At 38.3% G+C, this 17,715-nt stretch overlaps 1 protein-coding gene across 1 annotated transcript in view; it reads right to left on the bottom strand.

Moving 5' to 3' along the window:
* Acbd6 (acyl-CoA binding domain containing 6) overlaps window positions 1–17,715 on the bottom strand; it is a 151,075-nt gene that overhangs the window by 16,051 nt on the left and 117,309 nt on the right. The window contains exon 7 of the mRNA XM_005363891.3: window positions 5,560–5,590. Coding sequence (XP_005363948.1) covers window positions 5,560–5,590 — 31 coding nt within the window. The remainder of the gene's footprint in view (window positions 1–5,559; window positions 5,591–17,715) is intronic.

The raw sequence follows: 17,715 nt of genomic DNA, 5'->3' as shown, positions 1-17,715 counted from the left end.
ACCTCTATTTGGTCAATGGCTCAGATGTATTCCCAAATGCATCTTGCATCTATTAATCTCTGTATTTCTGCAAGGGTGTGGCTTACTGGTAATGTCCTTATCTTTTGGGTTGAGAACTGTTTTTTTTTTTCCTTCTTTGATTTTACTCCCCTAAAAAAAAAAAAAAAAAAAAAAAAAGTCCTTGCTTCACCTGCTGACATTATGCTGTACAAACTGGACAAGCAAAACACACAGGAAAGTGACTACTGAACTTTGCCAAAACAAGGCATGACAGTCTTTCAAAATTCCTGCTTCACAGAAGAGTCTGCCAGATATTCTAGGTCTGTAGGCCAAAGATTGGATGCCCCAATGTTGGAGATGAACCTTGGGTAACTGTCCAGCTAGCCAAATATCTGTCATTTCTAGGTTTGGAAATGGTTTCCACTGTACTTTCTATTCACTCAGGTAATATTTTTTTTAAAAGATTTATTTATTTATTATGTATACAACATTCTGCCTCGATGTATGCCCGCACGCCAGAGGAGGGCGCCAGATCTCAGTACAGATGGTTGTGAGCCACCATGTGGTTGCTGGGAATTGCACTCAGGACCTCTGGAAGAGCAGCCAGTGCTCTTAACCCCTGAGCCATCTCTCCTGCCCCTCACTCAGGTAATATTATATTCTTCTGGGGTCTTTGATGGAGTTGAAGACTAGGTAGTTATAGATGCAGTTTTCCTTAGTTATGATAGAAGATAAATTAGGTACAGAACTTTGGACTAATCAAGATAGAATAAGTAATGGAGTACTTTCTCCAAATATTCCCAATACAAATGGATTGGACACTGTACCAAATTCTTACCTGATAACTGACTTATACCTTTATTTAGACAAAAAGAGGAAAAGGTTATGGGATAATCTTTTGTACACTATGAAGATTTACCACTCAGATTGGCTTAATAAAAAGCTGAATGACCAATAGCTGGGCAGGACTTTCATGGCAGAGAGAATATTGGGGCTGGCTAAAAACAACCAAGCTATTGGTTGAACTTTTTTAGTATGTCTCAAAAAAAAAGTTCCATGTGGTTATTTGGGAGCTGGCTGGCAGAACAGAAAAAAACCATCTACAACTACATCTGCACACACACACTGTAACCTGTGGATTACTGTATACCTGTACACACACTGTACACCTGCTTGCAATACACTATGAACATCTACACACACACACTATACACCTGTACACACACGGGTGGGGGAACGGCAAGTGTAATATACACTTCTGTCAGTGAGGTAGAAGAGAGCAAAGCTGACTAGCACACTTACTTTAGTTTCTTAGCTGATGATCTCCCAACCAAGAATATAAATTTGAACTTTAAATTTGTTCAAAGTGGGGCTCCCCACCTCCAACGAGACACTGGTCTGAAGTAGATAATCTATTTTTCTACTTTGTACTGTTATACTAAGTCAAATCTTTTTCATATATTTTTTCATAAAAAATGTTTATTTTGTAAATTTTTTAAATGAAAAAATATAATACGTGCTGAGAGAATCTAATGGGCTCTCACTTGAAAACAAAGCATACTTGAATCAACTAATATGAAAACAATACCAGAACTCAAAATGTACTATGTAGGGAATAAGCAACATACATGTTTGTAAAACTTTAAGATATATATATATATCTTTAATTTTTCACAATTGAATTTCTCCATATTTGCAATAATGAAATCAAGAAATACTGAACACAGCAAGATTTGTTTTTCTTTTAATACCCAATTCCTATAATGTGAATGAAATTGACCCCAAATTTTCTTTTGGTAGAAAGGCATTCCTAAATAAAAGTTATGTTTGGAATGATGATAAATCTATAAGATAAGTTTTCTATGCAATTTCCAAATCATGTGGATAAAAAGCAGTTTTAATAATTTCCACATCTGCATAGGACGTTCTGCTATCCTAAAGTGCATTCCCTTGTGTCCTGAAGAGGACCTAGATACATGGAACAAACCGGTTCCTATTGAAGGGCAATCCCCCAACATTTTAAGTTCATCATTCTTAACTTCTTTCTGGAAATACTCATACATATGCCCTTTCCACATACCAGTACCTTAACAGAGAAACACACATTTCAGCAGGAGAGCAATTCATGGGTCTGCAGTTTTCTCACTAGATTGTGTGATGACCATAAACTGATACACTGTAGTCTTCTGCAGTGATGTCAGCTTGTTCATGCTGGTCACCTCTGGACCTCTCACATGTTTATCTGGAGGTGATTTCATTATGCTGCCTATGATGGCCTTGAATTTGAGATACTCTTCCTCAGTCTATAGAGACTAAACTACAGATATGCATCACCAGCATATCTATATGTGCATGTGCACATGATTGTGTGTGCATATGTATATACATATGTGTGTACATGATTGCATGTGCAGGTGGAGAATGACTGTTGTCCTCTGGCCTCCAAATGTACAAGCTCATAATGTATGATTGTATGTGTGTATACGTACATATGCACACACGCATGCAGGCATGTACACACGTGTGAGGTGTTCCTCACAAGTCTTTGGCATTTGCATACTTGGCCCCCAGTTGGTTATTTGGGGAGGGTTAGAAGGTGTGTGTCATTGGGGTGGGCTGTGAGGTTTCAGAGACTTGTGCGTCTGAGTTAGCCCTCTTTGCTTCTGCTAATGGTTGGAGATGTAAACGCTTAGCTGCTGCTCCAGTTGCCTGCCGCCTCTGCTCCACCCTTAAGGACTCTAATCCTCTGGAACTATAAGCCTAAAATAAACTTTCTTCTGTAAGTTGCCTTGGTCATGGTGTTTTATCACAGCAATAGAAAAGCACCAATACACTGTATGTGTGGGGCTGGTGTATACATGGTTGTATGTGTGCACGAGTGAGCTGCATGTATGTATATGATTATATGTGTGCTCATGTGCATGAGATGAACATGTATGCATGTGTTTGCACATGTGGAGGCCAGAGGGCAGCACCGGGTGCTTTATTCATTCTCCATCTGAGTCACACCTGCTATTATACTTGGGGCTTCATGTCTTCTTGGAGCCTCTTTTCCCTTTGCATTTGTATCAGGTGACAGCAATCTCCACTGTTAAATTTTAATTTCTTTAATGCTTTTTGTCCATTTTTGCTTTGTCATCCTACTATCTTGATGCAAACTTGGTAGAATCACCTTCCCATTTAAACTAGCTACATTCCAGTCATACAAGGAAACATTGTTGCTCTACGGCTTTCTCTTATGGACCTTCTTTTGATGGTGGATGTGTTACAAGAATGCTATCTGCTAATGCTACAACCCTAATGTAGGGTTCTAGTTCATCCAAGGATTTTATCAAAAAACAATAAAAGCTGCTAACATTTTATGCATACACAGCAGGTATCAGACAATGTCCTAAGCACTTTAGATGAATTAGCTTCTTCCATTTCCATCCCTAGCCTGAGCGGCGGTCCCTATGTCATCAGGTGTAAGCTGAGTTCAGTGAACTGAGCGGCCTCTGCAGTGCAGAGTCAGCGGGGAGCTAGAATGTCAAGCACAAGTCTGCCTTAACCTATGAGGTCTGAACCACCTTTCTAAACTTTTTAAATTGAGCATTGACTTGTCTCACAAGCTCCTTATACACCTGAATTACTGAGTTAGGTATATTTCACCTAACTTGAAACTGTAGAAAATCATACTAATAAATTCTAAAATGTTACACCTTCAATTTCTGGGATGAACTCAACTTGACTGTGACATATTTTTCTGTCTAAAGTGCAATGATGGGTTTCATTTGGTAATAATTTCTTTAGGATTTTGGCATTTATGTTCAAAAATAAAATGGACTCACAGATTTCCTTTTTTCCTGCTAGTTTTACTACTATGCAGATAATACCAGGTAAACTCATAAATGAGTTGGGGCAGGCATCTGTAGACATTTCAGTTTTCATGATCAGGCTGATTTATGTGAGCTACAAACAGCTAGCAGAACAATAGAGACTTCCAGGGTGATCCAGTGATACCCACAGCACCCAAACAAATGCTCAGCTGTAGACAAAGGTGATAGAGGGCATCCGAGCCCCTTGGAACTAATCCTAGCCCAGCACTGTCTAGACTGGCAAAGTAGCCTGTGTGCTGCTTTCTGAAGTGACTGGAGTGGCTGACCCTTACCCTGATTTAGACATTGATGACTGTCTTTAATTCAACAATAATCATATACAAACTGAATTTCTGAATTCTAATTGCTAGTATTTTATAATTTATGAAACACCTTAATATTTTTTTATTTCACTGAATTTATTTAATAGTTCTCTAAGATCATTTTATTATTTCTACCTTACAGATCATTTTCATTCTATTTTATAGACTGTTGAAGTAAAGATAATTATTTAGTAGAGAAAATGAGTTAAAAATCAAATTTGTTTTCTTTATTCAGTTATACTAGTCTCCTTTTACCTGGGTGAAAAAAATTCAAGAAACTGAAGATAGGACCAAGCAACACACACGCATACATGCACACACAGGAGCATGTATACACATACACAGTATATATGTATATATATATGTTTACATTGCTTTTTATTTTTCTACACATAGTAAAATATGGCAAGAGAGTAACAACAGCAAGTAATGAGATACAGAAATATACTCTCTCTAGAAAACATTTTATTTCCCAGTGCTCACAATTCTTGTGCTGACACGAGATGACTCGATGTCCATGTTCTAAGATGAAGGAGGCAAATGATGCAGGTATCACGACTTAGTTGTTAGGCTGCTAACAAAGGGTCATTTGGACACAAGCACGGTCATCAGCTGCTCTGGTGACTGCGACACTCCAAAGTGACTATTGCATGAGCAGTATCAACAAAGACATGAGTCATGTCCTAGACTTAAGGGACAAGGATGGCATGAGACTTCCTCACGTGACTGAGAACAGAAAGTAAACTAAAATCTATTAATTGTCTATTTCTACAATTTTCACAATATTTCACATTTCTGGGCTGGAATTGACTGTGAGCAACTAAAACTTAAAATAGTAAAACTGCAGGTTAGGAGTTCATTAAAGAAGCATTTCTTGTTTATGTGTGGTGTATGCATGTGCATGTGGAGGTCAGAGGTCAATGTTGTGTGTCTTCCTCTATTGAACTTATCATTTTTGGTTAGCCTGGATGGCCAATGAAGCCCCTAAGATCTTTCTGCCTTTGCCCAGGGCTCAGATGCATGTCATTATGCCTGGCTTTCATGTGGGTGCTGGGGATTTGAACCTGGGTCCTTATGCTTGCATAGTCAGCACTTTACCAACTGATCCATCTCCCAGCCTCAGGAAAGTTCTGTTGTTTTTAGTTTTGTTTTCTTTTATAAATAGGGGAGAGATTAGATTCTACAATAACAAAGGATTCCACAATAACAAAGAATAGCATCCTGTTTGCTCCTGACAGAACCAAGAATGACTTAATGAGTGTTCAGCAGTGGGTGGAGGAGCCTCTATTGCTGATGACAGTTCTTGCAGTTCTACTGGCTCTACCACATAGGGCTAGACAGACAACATGTTCAAATATGACCAATAATCACAAATAGCTTACCATAATGAAGAGCTGTCTGACCTTCATTGTCCTATAAAAGAACACAGATGATACACTTTAGAAAAGGTCTGTAAGTATGGTTAAGTATATAAACTATTGCAAACCTACAGGACTCCAAAGTTCTACAGGTTCATCAGACACAGGACCAGCCCTCATTTCTCTGCACCTCTTCAGATCAAGTTCTTACCTTGGAGAACTGTAACAAGTTCACAGTGACAGCTACAGCAGAGGTGAAGATAAAGATCTACAGAGAACCCAGGCAATGTGGCAGCTTTGCTACCGCATTCAATACAGAAAACCTATCACACAGCATTTACCTTGGATACTATTAGATGCTGATTTCTAAGTGTGCCCCCAAATTTAAGTAATCTGTGACTTTTGGTAAGGGTTAATAACTTTTAAATGTCGTTTTAAAAGATTCCAAATGCTTTTAAAAGACTCTAGGCTTCTGGACCAGATCAAACATCATAAAGATAGGTGATTTCAAAGAATACAAAGCTCCAGTAGTTAAGAACAAGACTTCCCATAGTTTGTTTACCCAGGAAATTACAACATTCTAGCTTTTTCTTTAATACCAAGCTATTCTAAATATAGATGTAAAACAATAGAGCAGATCTTCTAAGCAGTGTTACCTCAAATCAAGAGTAGAAAGCAGAAAACGGGGGTTTAGTAGTTACCCTGTATGCAGAGCCTGGGTACCACCACTGTTCGGCTACTGTAATGAAGAATGATGGCTGAACTAGTATCAAACTGCTCATGAGTACCCTGCATCTGTTTTCCCACTTAATGTGGGGATGGACTGGCTCCAGACGCTAAGGGCATCTCTAGTTCATCTTCCAAACAAAAAGCAAGAAGCTGCCACAGAGAAATTATTTTCTGATTTGGACAGGGAGAAAGAAAAAAAGTCATTCTTTTAGCACCTCGAAGCCTGTCAGGAATGGCAGCTGGTGAAGGCAGGGGAGCGAGCATGAGGCAATGTAGTTTATTTTCCTACTGGGGATTGTGCTTCTTATAGATTTCAGAGGTGAGGTGCATGTAGGTGAGTGAGAAAAAATAGGAAAACAAGTAACTGGGAAGGGGGTAGATAGGGTACATTTGGATGGGTGCCACAGTGGCCCATCAACAATTATAAAGAAAATAAAATTTAAGGAAAATAAAAGATAGTAGGTAGTACCCAAAAAAAGGGAGCACAGACGGCCATTGGGGCGGTCTGAGTTAAAAATGTCCCCTATAGTTTTAGGCATTTTTGAACACTTGGACCTCCATTGGTGCAGCCTCGATGGGGGAAGTACAGCATTGGAGGAGGGCTTTGAGATAGTCTTTACACTGTATGCTTTCTGTTTCATGCTTATTACAGTGAAGTATGTGAGCTCTCAGTGTCCTGTTCAGCTGCGGTAAGCTTGCTCTGCTGCCCCACCCCCATGATGGGCTCTTACCCTCTGGAACCATAAGCCCAAATAAATTCTTTCTTCTATAAGATACTTTGGTTATGTTGTTTTTAATGACAACAGAGGCATAGCTAATATAGTTTTGAGGTACAGATTCTGGCCCCTCCCCTTTTACCCACTCTGCTTCCAAGCTTAAGGGAGAGAGGGAGGAGAGCTATGGACAGGGTCAGAGTGGTGTCGATGTAGGAAGCCTGGCACTGTGAGTCTCGCTCTAGAGAATTTAGTCTGGGTAACTGGAAAGAGCAAAACTGTCCAAAATGGCTAAGACCCAAATCTACCTTGCCAAATAGTTTGTAATTAATATTAAGCATCTGAATGGTGGGAGAGAAACTTTCATTTACAAATGGTGTCAACGTGTGGCACACACATCAATATAAAGCCTAAGAAAGCTTAAAAAAAGGATTCTAGACACACAAACACAGACTCAGAAACAGCTTCTTGTACCTACAGTTTTTAAGATAGGCTCTGTTTGCTGGTGGTGAGCAGATGCGTGACTCCATTAAAAGATGGCTTCCTAGTGTGTGCTGGCGGCATGGGCAGCCATTTTGGGAGGTCCTTCCATGGAGCACTTGAATGGGGTTTGTGGGCAGTGTGCTGCAAGTTACTTGGTGGTGGTGTGGTTCCACTGCTTCCCAGAGTTGGGGCGGTATACACGTACCTCTGCCATGTTGGAAAGTTGAACACGGTGGGACCAACAGGCAAAGAGGCTCTGGTTTTAGCCATGCCTGCTTAACAGTTTAAAGCAGTGATCAAAAAAGAAATACAGATACGCAATAAGGACAGATTCAGACAAAATAAATCTCTAAATGGGTCACAGTGTGTTTAAAAAATGTATGTAGGTTTAAGAAAAAAAGAAAATGGATATAGGCAGTTACAGAAAGGAATATATTTTTTTAAAAAAAAGGCTTTAAAGAGATAGTAAAAATAATATAAAAGAAATAAGCCATGTAAAGATGAAAAATATACAGAAAGTTTAGATTATTGTGCTTTCTTTGAATATTTTGACTGTTAATGACCTTATTGCAGAAAGGCATTTGATTGTAGGGGCTGTTAAGCTAAACCAACATAAAGGTATCCTGACTTCAAAATTTGGGTCTAAGGATATGTTGCTTTGGAAAAGTTTCAACAGAAGACAAGAAGCTGTGGATTCCTTCCAGGTTAATATGCTTTGATCGAGCAAGACCCCCTGAGGTCTCCAATGGAAACAGTAGCCAAAACAGCTTCAAAACAACTGAGATGATGCAGCCTCACAGACCACTACAGCCAAGATTTAACTGTAATTATAAATTTTTTCAGGATCCTCAAAAAGATTACCAGCAACCCAAATCAGCAGGAAGTAGTATAAAAAACTACGCTCAAATTCCCAAAATATTGTTTATAAATGTTTGTTTTCATTTAAAGGGGGATGGTTATAAATAATGTCATAGTCAAATGTCTAACAAAAAAGGAGGATATGGCACAAAAATAAATAATTATATTGGTATGGGTTTTGGCTTACTGATACAAATTTAAGGTCAATTTTAATATACTATATACTATATGTATATTTTATTCTTGTTTAAGGTATTATGTTTATATAGCTCATTTAAAAAGGTATAGTTAAAAAAAAGGTATAGTTAAGGAATACAAATAGCCATCTATAATAGTCAAAATTACAGTCAGGTTAGTTAGATTTTCAAGGTAATACTGAAATATTTCAGAGAGGCAATCTTCAAACACTTCAAAGATCTACAGAATATGGCATTTAGAATGTTTTAAGAACTTAGACTTTTCTTGACAGTGAGAAATGTCTGCTCCTGGCAGCACCAATTACTTCAAAGAGGACTGTGGGCATTGTAGAAGCTGAACTTGCCAAAACAGGTTGGGGCAGTCCTTCAGGGTTCCTGTTTCATAGAAGAGTTTGCCAGATATTCTACAGGACACAATAGAAAATGACTGACAAACTGCCAATGTAGGCAGACAGTTTCAAATTTCCTGCTTCACTGGGAAGTCTGCCGGATACTCTCTGTCTATAGGCTGAAGATGGATGTCCCAATGCATACAAAAGAACTTTGGGTAACTGTCCAGGCAGTCAGATATCTCTGTTATTTCTGAAGTTTTGGAAGTTGCTTACAATGCACTTCCCATTTACTTCGGTAATATATCCTTCTGGGGTCTTGATAAAGTTGAAGACCAGATAGTTATAATTATAGTTTTCCTTGGTTATGATAAAAGAAAAATTAGATAACTCAAAAAGATAGGATAGATGATAGAATATTTTCTTTAATTTTGCCAAATACAAATATACTAAATATTGTAACTATAATTCTTGCTTGATAACTGTTTTTATTATATGTAATTTTACTATGTTAAAGTTAAAAAATCTTCCTTTTTGATTAGACAGAAAGGAGAAATGATGTGGAATGTCTCTCCATATGCTGTGAATATGACTTATTATCATTGGTTAATACAGAAGCTGATTTGGACAATAGAAGAGGAAATAGAGCCTGGCAGGAAATCTAAGCAGAGATACAGGCAGAAAAATGCCAGCAGCTGCGAGAGAAGCAAGATGTGAGGTAATGCCACAACCATGTGGCATTAATAGAAATAGGTTAATTTAGGATGTAAAAGCTAGTTAGTAATAAGCCTGAGTTAAGTGGCCAAACAGTTTTAATATTAAGCCTCTGAATGGTTATTTGGGGAACTGGCAGGCTGGAGAGAAACTTCCAGGTCCAGTCCTTCCTTTTTACTATTCCTCACTCACTCACTCACTCACTCACTCACTCACTCACTCACTCACTCACTCACCCTCCTCACACTTTTTAGGTTAGCCAACAATAAATACTCCCTAGACAAATGCCATCTTCCTGAGAATCTTGACTAATATAGAATATACTATATGATCCAAGCCTTGCCCATCTTTTTCTCAATTTTGTGACTGCCAGTTCCTAGTAGGAATTCCCACTGGACTGCATGGCTGTAAATGCTCTTTGCTTGGCATAAAACTTATCCCCGAACTCTTCAGACAATGCCACGCTCTTCTACTGTGCTTTACAAGTCTCTTTGTACTTAAAAAAAGATATCTTGTGTTTATGAGTTTTGCCTGGGTGTATGTCTGTGCACCACGTGTGTACAGTGCCTACAGAGGCCACAAGGAAGTGTCAGAAATGAAGTTGCAGATGGCTGTGAGTCATCATGTGGGTTTTAGGAATCAAACCTGGGTCCTTTGGAAGAGCAGCCAGTGCTCTTAACTGCTGAGCCATCTCTCCAGCCCAGTATTATCTGAGCATTTTAATTAGACCCACAGTCCCTGTATGAGTTCAGGGATGAGATGAGGGTAAGTGTGAGGTGTTGTGCTGGCTAACGTTCTTCATGTACACTACTTCTGGGTGCTTTATAATTTGGGGTCAGGAGCTCAATGGAGCTTTATCTGTGAGAAATTTAGTACTGTGCTCACTGCTGATGGTCTGGGGTGTTTTTTGCCTTTGCTACAGGCACGTACTACAGAGGTACCAGCAGTCTGAGGATAGTCGGTTGATTTCTTAGCTTGGGGAAGTTGAAAATCTGTAAGATGTGCAAACTTCCCACTTCCACCACCACCCCTGGACTTTCAGCACAGGCCGAGACAACCTTTCCTGTCAACTCCGTTGGTGAGCACAAGCTTTTAAGTCTACTCTGAGAGGACTGGTGCGTCTGAGATGGCATCCTGTGGGTACTGAGATGGGTACTTTTTGTTCTAAAGCTGTACTTGTTTGGCTTTTGGAAATGGTCTTTTTATAAGCTTGGCTATGTATTAAAGGAGGTGAATTTCTGAGAGTTTTGGTGATTTTTTAAAATTATTATTTAGTCTGGGATCTTGCAGTTCAGGTCACCTTCTTGGGAAGCAACCACCTTGTCTGGGGTTAGTTCCCCTCTTTTCAGGGCTCTAAGCTTCCTACAGACAAATCTCCAGAATCTGTCACAGTTCTGCACAGTGTGTGATCTGTGAGTATTCCTGGCATGACAGAATGAGTCTCACTTCAATCTTTCCTTATTGGCTTAGTCACTAAATTCACACAAACAAATTGTTGCTAGTCTTCAATTTGTTCTACTTTTGTTTTTATGTGAAGTGAAAAACTTTCCATGTATTTCCTCATGCGAAGCACGTTAGACTCTCCAATAATAAACTATACTCCATTTCCCCCTACACACATCTTCAAATTTGTGCATATTGTTTCTCTTCTCATATGTACTGTATAGTTGTCATTTTGTAATTCTGATCATGTTTCCATTTTACTAGTAATTATTTTCTTTACAGATTTAGTTTTCTTCTATTTTCAGATTAGATGTCAACTGAATGTTATTTTACTAAATAAAGTGTTGATGAAAATATTAAACTATTAAGTTCAGAATTTATTCATAGAAAATACATTATTTTATCCTTTTAATGCTAAGCCACTGACAATACTGTCATCTCCTAGGCATAAAATTCTGTAGTAATTCTCATTTTTTTCCATTGCTAAATATATTTTATTAAACTAAACCCAAAGCTGTATTTCTAAGCAATGCATATGTATATATATATATACATACACACACGCATACTAATACATACATGTATACATACATACATACATAAGTCATTTTAAAGTAGCTCTCATATACACTCCTACCATTTACATGTGTATATAATAATGGAGACGATGTGCCTCCATGCTATCTTCTATGATCAAAAAATTGAGTGTTATGGATTTCTTTTCTCACACTCACGATTCTGATGTGCTCATTCGATCTAGCTCTATTGCTCTTCCTAAGGATGCAGCAGGAACCATCACAAGAATAACGGAGGGGCTGGAAAGATAGTGAGTGGCTGACACTTGTGCTGCTCTTATAAAGAGCCCATTTGCTTCCTACCCCCCATAGTTCACCCAGCTCCAGGGGATCCAAAGGCTCAGAATCCTACAGGTGCCCTTACTCATGTTCACTTGCTTATACACATGAGTGCACATGCACACTCACACTTTTAAAAATATCTTAAAAGATAAAAGAATAGTAGTAATACATAGAGGGACTACATTTTCCCATGGCATTGTTAATAAGAATTTTTTTGTTCTGTTCAGTGTTTTATACTTAAAGTGTTTCAAGATATTATATAGCAAAGGAGGCACTAAAAAACTGGCTATGAAGAATTAGATGCAGTAATAAAATTTCTTGAGTTAATAATTGAAACTTTAAATTAAGTTTGTGGGATGCACTGCCTCTTGGGTCTGTAACTGTATCAGAAAATGATTACATTAATCTTGCAATTGAGAAATTTGAAAATGCACCCTATGATAATTTTTCTAAGAACTGTTCTTAATAGAAGCCTTCCATGGAAGGTTCTGGGCATTCTCTGTCTTTCTTGGAAAGAAAATGTATGTACGGTAATACCCCATTTTAACTGGCATCCTTAGGAAATGAGGCAGCTGATGCCAGCAGGTTTTTCAAATAATAGGAGTGGTACCTTCAAACATCTGAACATCAAAACAACACCCTAAACTCCCTCGTTCTCTATTTTGAGGCAGGGTCTCTCTGAATACCCCTGGCTGTCCTAGAATGCACTATGTAGAACTCACAGAAACCTGACTGCTTCTGCCTCTTGAGTGCTGGACACTCCACGTTGGGCAGCTCTCTTGCATATAGTTCTTTTCTAAGTACTTTTCTTTGCTTTTTTCCGCACAGAGGACCATTGAACTTTTCTTAATGATTCAGAGTTAAGCACCATAATCTGACCATGTCCCTCAATATCTAGCACCAAGCAAATGTTGGAGATATGAGTAAACAAAAACATGTTTTTATTGTACATATTATATACATGACACCATTAGAGAAATCAAGGTAGATAAGGTGATTTGACCTTTCAACTAGTAGCTGAAAATTATTTTTGTTTCTTTATTGAGTTTGATTTTCATTTCTTAAACAGCAGCTTCTTTTTAGCCAGAAGATTATTAATTACCCTTATTACTGTCAGTGTGCCCAAATATTTTACATATTCTACTTTTCATGCATGGGAGGCTGAAAAGCAGACAAAAATATGTTCTTCAGGTTGTGTCTCCGGAAATATGGATGGTGGTTTGGTAGTGGTCACACAAGATGGGTTACCACGGATTTGTGTTTTATTTTCATGTTGGTTATATTTTGTTTTTAGACTATTCTTACAATGAGTACCTTTCTTTCTTTCTTTCTTTCCTTCCTTCCTTCCTTCCTTCCTTCCTTCCTTCCTTCCTTCCTTCCTTCCTTCCTCCTTCCCTCCCTCCTTCCTTCCGTTTGTCCTTCCTTCTTAGATTCTGGAAGTTTTTGTTTAAGTGGACTCTAGAGCGATGAATGATCTAAATACAGAAGGAGACTGCTCTGGCTGAGAGCAGTGGTCCAGGTCCTGCACTCTGAACAGCTGGAGGGTGAAGGCATACCCAGTGCAGTCTGAAAGTCTAATCCTTTAGAGAATAATAAACTATCTTAGCTTGTCAACAATTTAAGACAACTTTTCCTGACTTGAACATTCATGAGTTTTCTCCCCACCCCCCACTTTTTTTGGCTTTGTGAGACAGGGTTTCTCTGTATATCTTTGGCTGTCCTAGAACTTGCTCTCTAGACTAGGCTGACCTCAAACTCACAGAGATATACCTGCCGTTGTCTCCCAAATGCTGTGATTAAAGGTGTGCACCACTACCACCTGGCATGAGTTGTTTTTTTTTTTAATGGTTCTCTCTGAATAAAAAGCAAGAGCAATGGATATACTTAGAAAGGCTGAGAAAACAGAGCAAAATAGAAGTGCTGATATTTGGAAAGTCTTTCTCATTGGAGCAGCGGTGACTCTATCTCCACAACTTCATCTGCATGCAGTTACACAACTGTGATCACACAGAAGGCTGGGTCATCTTCAGCTCCTCTTGCTATCACTCCACCTTCACTACAGACAAGCAGTCTGTGTTCCAGATGGACCACAACAGTAAAAGAGCTTCAGCAGACGATACGCAAATTGGTAAATAACCAACCATCACAAACAGGACAGATGACAGAAAGGGAAACTCATTCTTTTAAAGCAACTGAGGAGATCGTCATCTCCATAAATGTCCTGAAAAACAAGTCTCTTTTGAGACCACATTGACTTCAGCTCATACCATCCTGCTGGAGCGAGGAGACAGTGCAAGGGGCAGAGCACAGAGGAGCAGCTGGGACTAGAGGACGGATGGTAGTGTGCTGTGTCCACAAGCCACTCCTTCTGCGCTCACCCAATCATTCACATCCACAAACTGTAAAAGGCACAGTTACTCAAGATGCAGGCATATCTTGGTTTAGATGCCCTGCTGTTTCCTAGGCAACAGTAGTTATCAGGGTTACATACAGGATATGCCAATTAGAAGTAACTCAGGGGGCTGGAGAGATGGCTCACCAGTTAATAGCACTTGCTGCTGTAGCAGAGGACTTGGGTTCAGTTCCCAGCATCCACATGGCAGCTCACAAACACTAGTACTCTAGTTCTAAGTGGTCTGACACCCTCTTCTGGTCTTCTTAGTCACCAGGCACACACATAGTGCACATATATACACTCAGACAAACACTCATACAAGTAAAATAAATCTTTAAAACAATTTTTAGAAGTAACTTAGCACAGTTTAAAATGAAACTTCTCTACTAGGTATTTATCATTGCTTTGCAATTTCTCCAGGTCTAGATTAATTGATCAATTAGGGATTTCACTTATCAAAAATAAGATTATTTAATAATGTAATTGTTATCCTTATCCCTCAGAAGGTTATACAGAATCCAGACATTTAAATGTAAGATCGGATTTGATCCAGTAGCAAAAGAACTCAATTCCACAATAGGGCGTTCACTCAAACAGAATCTCCATCTCAAAGCTTAGCTTAAAACAATTAGAGAATACCACAGGGCTTTGTCAACTTCACCTGTCCTACTTCAACTGTAAGAATTTCTTCCCCATGGTACATGTTCTTTGTTCTTTTGATGAAGTGTATAATGTATGAGTTTCTCATATACATTATACATTCTCATACATAACATATCTAATGCATCATATACATTATATCTTCTCATATATTATATATATCATATGTATTATATACACAATATCTCATATATATGAGTTCCAGTCTGTGATAAAGGAGAATGAGATGATGTCCTTTGCAGGAAAAAGGCTGGAACTAAATATCATCATGGTAGGCAAAATAAGGCAGATATAGAAAGACAAATACATGTTTTAGTTTAAGAAGAATATATATTCCAAATTAAAGCTGACTAAATATAATTTTCATTATATTCATTTATTTTGGGGATGGGTGCATGTGTGTGGGTGGCTGTGGAAGCCAGAAGAGGATGTCAGATTCCTGAAGCTGGAGTTTCAGAAGTTGTGAACCAACCATTATGGGTGCTGTGAACTGAACTCAGGTCCTCTAAAAGGGCAGCTGATTCATCTCTCCAGCCCCATCAGAAATTATTGTATATAAGTATATAAAAAGCAGTGATTTAGCTGGGCGGTGGTGGCACATGCCTTTAATCCCAGCAGTTGGGAGGCAGAGGCAGGAAGATCTCTGAGTTCAAGGCCAGCCTGGTCTACAAAGCGAGTTCCAGGACAGACAGAGTTAAAGAGTAAAACCCTGTCTTGAAAAATCAAAAGCCAAGCCGGGCGGTGGTGGCGCACGCCTTTAATCCCAGCACTCGGGAGGCAGAGGCAGGCGGATCTCTGTGAGTTCGAGACCAGCCTGGTCTACAAGAGCTAGTGCCAGGGCAGGCTCCAAAACCACAGAGAAACCTGTCTCGAAAAAAAAGAAAAACCAAAAGCCAAAAAGGAAAAAAAAAAAGGCTGTCCTCATTTGGAATTAAGTACTTGCTTGTCTCTCTAAGAAAAAGGGTAAGTAATGACTGATTATCTTGAAGCTAAAACTATAAATGACTATAATTTTCTTCATACTTGTTATCTATAAAAAATTCAAAATTATTCATATTGATTTTGAAATAGTTACTAAAAAACCATTTGTACTTCCTATGATTTTGAATACAATGTATATGTATATAAAATTATCATTCACTTATTTAACTATTACCTTGCTGTTTCTAAAACAAACTAACAAAGCCAATTAAAACGATGGTTGTTTGTAAACTAATGACTGCTCACAAGTCTAAGCATGATAGCTCACCCCAGCTCCCGTCCACCCCTTGTCTGATTGTCCTGGAGATCACCATGCCTAATTTGAGGCTTTTGAGTTCAGATGTTGCAGGTTGAAGTGTCCTGGTGTTTAATACGAAATATTGAGATTTTTTTTCCTTTAACTTCGGGCATATGTCCACCTAGAAATCAATTAGAGTTGGGACATGACCATAAGAACCATGACTCCAATCCCAGAATTGATTGGCAAAGGGGGAATAGAAAGATAGGAGGCCAACTAGGCTGTCTTCTAATTCTATTTTCTGCCTCCCGAGAGGATTAGAGGAAAGAAGAGGTCTTTAAAAAAAGAATTTTCTTCAACTCTGAATTGCTTGTACTTCTAAGCATCTTATGTCTAAAGAAATAGGTATTTTGGGTGAGACAGAGAAAAGACTATTATCTTGTTATTCTTTATCTAACTGAAGTCTTTAGGGACTAAAATATAAACTGTTCTTTTATCCATTTTTTTGTGTGCCTAGCAGATAATAAGCATTCAGAACATAATCCTTCTGTGAACTTATCTGGGATGACTATGGCCCACTAACAAAAAGCCTGTTTAGGTTTTCTAATTATTATTAACAATTGCTAGTTATTTTAAATCAATGATGTCATTATAATACACTATTATAATGATGAGGCTTAAAAGAAACATGACTCACATCTCTGTGTTAACATGGAATTCAGATTAAAGCACGAGGATAACTTTATGCATTACTTCTTGGTAACCTCAGAAAAGGAAACAGCCACCCAAACACTGGCCTGCACAGACATTCTGTTCTAAAATATATTATAAAGAATAATGGAATTGAATGTCAAGAATGAGTAAGTGAAAGCCTTTACTCATCTGGTTTACAACTTATATCAGCTAATTTTTCTAGATTTAAATTGATTAAATTTTTTGGTTGTTTCATTTCAAATGACCACACCAGAAGAGAGCTGTTTGTCATGGTTATTTATGCTTTTCCTTTCTGTTTTAGCTTAAAGGAAATGTTTCAAATTTAATAAATATGGAGTTATTATAAAGAACAGCCAAATCTACTCCAATACATTAGAATTGGTCACATGTTTGAAATCTTTGTAAAGGATGATACATTAGGGTAAAATAAAACTACTCAGTTGAATTAAAAGTAAACAAAATAACAGAATGTTAAAATGAATCAAAATTCACCAATGCCTAAAATCAAAACTAAAGGGTGGGAAAGTGCATGCATCCTACATATATTCTCCATACCCTGTCTTTTTGAAACACATGATCACAAATCAGTGACAAAATAATGTAGCAACTTTACATACCCATACTCTCAAATGAAAAAAGAAAAAAAATGCAGCCATCAATGTGCACAAGTTCTTATTTATCATCACTTTTAAAATGGTGCAAAATCATGGAAGTCACTTTCCATATGACTGCCCTCTGTTCCTATAGCACCTATAGCACTTCTAGAACACGACACCCATAGTACACTTAGAGAGCGCTACACTCATAGTACACTTGTAGAACACGACGCCCACGGCACACTTGTAGAACACGACGCCCACGGCACACTT

The sequence above is a fragment of the Microtus ochrogaster genome (assembly GCF_000317375.1).
Source record: "Microtus ochrogaster isolate Prairie Vole_2 chromosome 6 unlocalized genomic scaffold, MicOch1.0 chr6_random_2, whole genome shotgun sequence".
NCBI classification, from domain to species: Eukaryota; Metazoa; Chordata; class Mammalia; order Rodentia; family Cricetidae; genus Microtus; species Microtus ochrogaster.
The sequence above is the reverse complement of the archived record's forward strand: the minus strand, read 5'-3'. Positions and strand labels throughout refer to the sequence as shown.